At 38.3% G+C, this 7,419-nt stretch overlaps 1 protein-coding gene across 1 annotated transcript; it reads left to right on the top strand.

Moving 5' to 3' along the window:
- Positions 1–2,288: 2,288 nt before the first annotated feature.
- On the top strand, positions 2,289–6,058 carry gpx4b (glutathione peroxidase 4b). The gene is made up of 7 exons (XM_042219997.1): positions 2,289–2,442; positions 3,199–3,293; positions 3,387–3,531; positions 3,810–3,961; positions 4,867–4,891; positions 5,056–5,115; positions 5,485–6,058. Exons 1-7 carry the CDS (start codon positions 2,377–2,379, stop codon positions 5,515–5,517), a joined length of 576 nt encoding a protein of 191 aa, XP_042075931.1. The 5' UTR covers positions 2,289–2,376; the 3' UTR covers positions 5,518–6,058.
- The last annotated feature ends 1,361 nt before the right edge of the window (positions 6,059–7,419 follow it).

The following is a 7,419-nucleotide window of genomic DNA, read 5'->3' as shown; positions in this document are numbered from 1 at the left end:
AATAAGATCTCATGAATACAGTGGAAATATAGTAAATCCAGGTCTTTATGTTTGTAACAGATAACTCTAATATGTCGCATTTTATTAAAAAACAGAAATCACAAGTGGTAATAAGCAAGTAAATTAAAAAAATCTTTTATTAATCCAATAAAATGACACACATTTTATTTCAAAAAGAAATTACAGGCCAACTTTTCTGTAAACAATAACCTCTTGATTTACACTTTTAAGTTATTCCTTTGTGTTTTAAAGCCAACTCCAGTAACTAGTTTGAGGAAGGATCGCATCCAAATTAAAGGTGCAAAACTTTGTCTTAAGGGGTCTGACATTAAACCACTGCAGAGTCCCAGATCAAAGGTATAAAGGAATAAGCCACCAGCCTAAAATAAAAATGAGTTTCATAAACCACAGTCTTGTTTTTCTTTCTCAACTTAAATCTCATTATTCTTTCCAGGACTTAAAAGTTATCAACTGAACATAGTAAACTTTTCTACAATAGCGTAGTGCCCTCTGTTGGAAGAATAATGAAACTATGGTGCTTTTTTTTTTTCTTCTTTTGCTTTTCTGGACATCACGAATTATAGGCTCACGTGGTTTTAAAAAGTCAAGTATCACATTAGATTAGTGTAGATCTGCTAAGTGAGTGTAGGTATCCAGTGGTCCTTGAGATCTTCACTTCATTATATATAAAATATGATGCTTCTTTAATATTTTCATGTGTTTACATACAGTAAAATAGGCTGTATTATGAATTATCCTATATAGTGTGCTCATGATAGAGAATAAACACATTCAGTCCAGTGTTTTATCCATTTCTCACAGTCTCATTTACAAAAATAAGCAGTCAGGAGTGACAGCACCTCAGGCCTCAATGGCATCTGTTAAGCCAGCACTACTCACAGTCTCGCCCATCTTTTAGGCTCTACATCTCCGTGTTTATACATATATATATATAAATGCCAATGTCATGACTTAAACTTGACTTCTCCCATCTCCTTGTCATATGGCAGTAGTGAAAAAAGACAACATGACAGAAATTAATAAAATATATATGTAATCTCTGGATGAGGTGAGCCTGCATTATTATAGTTTTTCTAATGGACAATCAGTGTGTCTCTGTTGCTGTGACAAGGCTGTGCATCCAAGGCATCTGTCTCTTTCTGATTTCACAAGCATATTTAGACACAAACTTAAATGAGGTATTCCCTGAGTTGTCCTACTGCAAGTTGTTACCCAGTGAGTGAGTAAGCACAAATCTCAGCCTTTAACGCTACTGTAGGAAGGAACAAAGTCTGTCCTTGTTTTGAGCTCTGAATCAGTTTTGTAGCACATTCTCTTTGTGGGTGTTTGTTACAACTTGAATCTAAGGCTCTCGCTCGCAGAAACTGATTGAGAATGTCGAGCTTCAGGTGGTCACTAATGGCTCTTACTGTAAGAGTAAATAGGCCACATATACACATAATCACACACTCACTTTTTTGGTTGATGACAATGGCGTATCATCATCTATCTGTGTGAACATGAGAACTCAAGAATAAGGCAATGTTGATGCCATCAGTGCAGAGTTTGAATCTCAGTGAGTGTGACCTCATGGTCAAGATAGAGATCATATTTTCTGAAATAGTATCAAATGGATACTATATTCAAAATGTCAAAGTCAAGGTCAGAGGTCAATTTCTCTGAAACTCTGAAAATGAATGTGGTAACTCAAGAAAGAGGTCACCCATGGTGACAAATTAATAAAATTGTGTGTCTACCTGAGGGGGAGCATTGGCAGTTGCCAGTATTTCTTTTAGAAACAAACTCCAGTAGAGGAAAACTGGGGATGATGCAATTTCAATTAATTTGTTCAAGGGAATACTAAAATGACAATCTTAAGATGAAAATGTTCAATTTTATTTTATTTATATAGCGCCAAAATACAACAGCAGTCGACTCTACACACTTTATATAGTAAGGTAAAGACCCTACATTAATACAGAAATGTAAAACTGAAACTTTTGGTTTAATTTACAAAAGGATGAAAAAAAGAAGAGGAAGAAAAAGGGTGAGGAATATTATGGATGTTGTTCTAAATATCAGGTCCATTTGAGTAATGTTGCCCTGTAAGGCTTAATTAACTTTGATTAATTTTTTTTTTTAAAACAAGTCTACTTTACAAGCCATAACGCTGTAATGGGGTGCAATGCACTCAAAGACGCACCGAGAAGGAAGCTGCTGCAGTCGCTTGTTAGGGCTCTGTATTTGGATGATTTTACGCAGGATATTCTGTGCTTACAAAATCACAGCTGATCCCATGTAACACCAACCCCTTTGCTAGGCTCTTTGTGGGCGGAGCCGGAGGGCCGAAAAGGTAACGTGATCAGTGTGCCCACCATGTGGCTGTGGAGATCGTCCGCAGTCTTGAGTGTGGTAGGGAGCAGAGGAGTAGTGAGAAGTATGGTAAGTGGACATAGCACAGATAAAACCTGTCCCCTGCTTTATATTGCCAGGAGTCTAAAAAACGCGAATATGTCTTCTTAAATCCGCTGTAAAACATTAAGTGTGGCTATTTTTAGACCGCAGTGCAACAGATAAATGGATCCGATGTTTGTGTTGCTTCAGCTGCTAACGCTAGCTTAAACCCGTTTATAGCGGACCAGGCCAGGGGCGCTATTTAACAGTTCAGCCTCAGTCGCTGCACACAGCGGACTCTGTTCGAGCTTATAATAGATGTATTTTGTGATGCTACAATGCTTGGGTTGTCTGTATGAAGATTAAAAACACCTCTAAAATTGCTAGTCATTCCCGGTGATAAGAGAGCTAGGTGATGTAAGCTAACGTCAGAGAGAGTCCGTGTTTTTGTGTAATCGCTTTATTTCCTCATTTAGACCAATTAAAGCTGCTATTGGGAATTAAAACGAAGGCTGACTGGAGACATTTGTTTTAATCAGCTTCCCACCCCTCACCCCCTCCTCTGCTTATTAGTGGCAGGCTTGTGTAAAGGTACGAAATGTTGCCTTTACAGATTAAACTTGTTATGTGTAGAAACTGATGGGCGGAGACGTGAATGGTGACACAGATGGGCCAAAGGGCACCTATCATTGAGAACACTGACTAACTTGGTTTCTCTTAGGCCCTATAATAAACCCATCCTCCGCTGTTACTTAACCACACAGCCTCACTCATGCACGCTTTCCTTTCTTCACCTCTGTGCAGTGTGCTCAGGTGGGAGACTGGCACAGTGCCAAGTCCATCTATGAGTTTTCTGCCAAAGACATAGACGGGGATGAGGTGTCTCTGGAGAAATACAGGTAAAAGTAATATTAACACAATCAACCACTTGGCACCAGTAGTTAATGCTTGAAATTAGCATTTTAACCTCACTTTGTGCTCTGTTTCGCCAGAGGGTATGTGTGCATAATCGTAAACGTAGCCTCTAAATGAGGGAAGACCAGGGTAAACTACACTCAGCTAGCGGGAATGCACGCCTCCTATGCTGAGAAAGGTTTACGCATCCTGGGATTCCCATGCAACCAGTTTGGAGGACAGGTAAGGTGGATAAACTCCAGCCTTCTTTATTTTGTGCTTTCTCAAACAAATTATTTATGTGGCCATAAATGCAACATGAGTTAATTTCACTGTTCTGTGTGAATAAAGTGGGCTGGCAGAGAGGACCCCGTACTAATTGATTTGCACTCTGTACCAAACATGCGTGCTAGACTGTTGCATACTTCGGATCTATTTTCCAATTGGTTATATTTATATCTGTGCATGCTAACATCTTCTAGCTTAATTTAGTAGTTGTTTGTTGTTTTTGTGGCATTCAGGAACCAGGGACAGAAGCAGAAATTAAAGAGTTTGCCAAAGGTTACAATGCTGAGTTTGATCTCTTCAGTAAGATTGAGGTGAATGGAGACAACGCTCACCCTCTGTGGAAGTGGATGAAGGCTCAGCCCAAAGGCAAGGGAACCCTGGGAAAGTAAGTTATTCTATGTTTCTGTTTTCTTGGCAATATGTCTGTCTTTTAATAGTGTACAGTGACAATGTTAATGTCGTATCATTCATGTCCTCCTGCAACAAAACCTTCCTGTGTCACCTGTAATCTCATAAGTGAAGTCTGTGACTGAAATTCTGGTCATGGATAAATACAAATTCTGTGTTTCTACACAGTTTCAAGTGTGGTAGCTTAAAATTGTAGCCATGGAACAGACTGAGTTTAAAGTATTTTGTAACTATTATAATGTTCCACGCGGTGTTGAAACAGCAGGCAGGCATGACGTCATTTTACCCTGAAATGGGAGTTGCTCTTAATCCCACTGCCTTCATCCTCCCTGCTTCTTGTCGTTTTCTGCTGAGTTTGTAGAAAGACGTTTGCATGATTTCATTTCTTGCACTGTCTACACTTTGCTGCGTTGTAGATGAACTCAACAAGGGACGTCAAAATCCTGTTTTTGTTTTTTTTTGTTTTTTTTTTGTTTTCTTTTGACTGAGTTTTGTACATTTTCCTTCCAATAAAGAACACAATTCACATAACAGCAGGCAAAGAAATCATACAGTAAAATGCATAAAGTATCAGGGGCAAAATAAGGATCGTGGATCGTGTTGCTATGCGAAATGTCAACTATTGTTTGTTATATGCAGAATATCCTCATTACTCACATCTGCGGGTAGGAGTCTAATTGTCATATACAGGGATTTGCATAATTATTGATTTTTATTATTTTTTTGTATGTTTTAACTGGGAGTAGGATAAAAGGTGGTGTAGCCAAAAAACAGCAAAATCTGCACATCAGTGTAAACCCACAGAATTCCAGTTTAAATAAACAACAGACTTTTAATGTTTGCAGTATGGTTTTCATTTGTACTTTATTTTTTTTCCAACAGCAACATCAAATGGAACTTCACAAAGGTAACTAAGCTAATACAATCAGAACTCAGAACTGCAATGCTCTTCAGTACTTAATGCTGTTTTTTTTTTTGTGGTTTCTCTTTTTTTTGGGGGGGGGTTGTTGTTTTTAACTACAACTGCATTTGAAAATTAATGCTTTTCATTGCTCTCTTATTTCTCACCAGTTTCTTATAAATAGAGAAGGACAAGTAGTGAAGAGATATGGCCCAACCGATGATCCCAGTGTAAGCCGCAACCACACTTTTTCTCCAGTATATACTTGTGCATTCTCTAGAATACAGCACCTTTTGAAGGATGTGGGGGTATAAGACGCTTTCAACCTCTGTGCATATTCTAGTAATTTCTGTTAATATATGGGCAAAGAGGCCCTGTGCAGTTTCTATGCTGATGTTAATGTCAGAGGACGACTGAAACTCTTCAGATTTTGAGACAGTAGGTTGTTTGTGACTTTTGCACAGTGCGTCTCATCACTCAGCATCCCAGCTCTGTAACCATCTGGTCTGACTAGTACACTTATCTGTGTGTTATATGTAGTATTTGCTGTTATTCTTCAACTCTGCCGTAGTAACATTTGCATTTGTTTCTCTGTGCAGGTGGTGGAGAAAGACCTGCCCACGTACCTGTAATAATACAGTCTCATCTCCCATGTGTTTATTTCACCTTTGACCTCTCTTATGGACTTCAGGGTTGTGTCTGTGTGCCTGAACCAGTGACGGCCTGCCTGTAAACCCAGCACTGGGTGGGGCACGGCCTGATAATCCCTTGCGTGCAACTTATCTCCAGAGCCCACTCACACTAAACCTTGTATGACCATAAGAGAGAACATCCACTGGTTAACCAAAGTAGAGGCACTTCACAGCATACTTCAAACAGTCATTGCTTTTTTTTTTTAGTCCAATACAAATACCCTCTGTTCTGAATGTTACTTTGACAAGTTTGTTTGTGTCTTTGTCAGTTTTATGTGAAAACACCGAAGGCAATAAATTTAATAGATTTCTGCATAGCTACTGATATTATTGTTTGCACTTAAAACGACAAAGGGCCCAATGTTGTACCTGAAAATCATGGCTTATATAATGAAATTAGAAAATAAATGTAGTTGTGAATATTGTGTTGATGTGTTGCTTATGCACCTGCACAACAGAAGTAAATGATGGTAATTCTAAATTGCTAGAAGTGTCTGTTTATTTCTGATAGAGTATGTAAAAGCTTTGAACCACACAGCATTCTTATAACACATATTTTTCCATATAGTTCTCAAGGCCTTGTTTTTGTTTGTTTGTTTGTTTGTTTTGGGTTTTTGTTTTGTTCTGTCATTTTCAGTCCAGTCCTTGACCATTTTTAGAGGAATGCTTGTTTGTTAAGCAACTTCACACTGATCTATGAATTATTTAAGTATGATTCATCAACCTGTGTTGTCTACACATAACAGAAAACTAAACAAAGATCCAGTTTTGTTTTTTTATTTTTTTGGTTGAATCTATGCAAAATCCCAGAGCTTGAAATACATGAAATAGTTTTTTGTTTTTCACCAGTGAGGTCATTCCTAAAAATTAAAAAACAGGTTTACCGGCATGGTGTTCAGTGTAAGAAATTTGTGGAAACTGGTCAAGTGGAAGCCAAAAGAAGTGGCAGGCCTTAAAAGTGCTCTACAGCAGATAAACAGTATAACAGTGTTAGGGCCACATTAAGAAAAAAAAACTAGTATTCATTTTGAGAATAAAGTGAATCCACCCCCCAACTTGCATGTCTCTAAAATACTTGTGAAAACGAATTGTTTATTTTGGGGAACTTTGTCTCATTTATACCTAAAAAAATAAAAATAAATTTTTTTTTTCTTAGAAGCGATAATGAATGAATAAATAGGTTCAGAATCAGAATCAGAAACTTTATTGTCATTGTCACGAGAACAACGAAATGAAGAATGGTCCCCGATCATTGCATCATCCCTAGCAATATCAAAATATAAATAAAACAATAAAATTCAATAAATAAAATAGATAGAATACTTAAAATACTAATAAGATGTAACAGTAAAACATTCACATACATTCCCACACACATGCTTCAGGCCGTGCATAGATTAACACAAGAGTGGCGTGATGGACATTTTTTTGTAGTATTCAGATGTGTTATTGCAGTTGGATAACAGCTGTGTTTGAGTCTATTAGTCCTTGCTCTGATTGCCCTGTACCGTCTGCCTGAGGGCAACAGTTCGAACAGGGAGTGGCCAGGATGTGAGGTGTCTTTTATGATGTTTTGGGCCTTTTTAAAACAGTGGGCATTGTGTAGAACTTCCAGTGTGGGGAGAGGGCAGCCAGTGATCTTTTGGGCGGTGTTAATGATCCCTTGGAGTGCTTTCCTCTGAGCCCCTGTGCAGCTAGTGTACCAAATACATATGCAGTAAGTTAGAACACTCTCAATGGTGGCTCTGTAGAAGGACACCAGCAGTTTCTGTGTGATGTTATTCCTCCTGAGAATTCTCAGGAAGTACAGTCTCTGTTGGGCCTTTTTCAGCAGCTCGGAGG

Source organism: Haplochromis burtoni, unplaced genomic scaffold (assembly GCF_018398535.1).
Source record: "Haplochromis burtoni strain Fernald_Lab_line unplaced genomic scaffold, NCSU_Asbu1 Contig_41, whole genome shotgun sequence".
NCBI lineage: Eukaryota > Metazoa > Chordata > Actinopteri > Cichliformes > Cichlidae > Haplochromis > Haplochromis burtoni.
The sequence above is the reverse complement of the archived record's forward strand: the minus strand, read 5'-3'. Positions and strand labels throughout refer to the sequence as shown.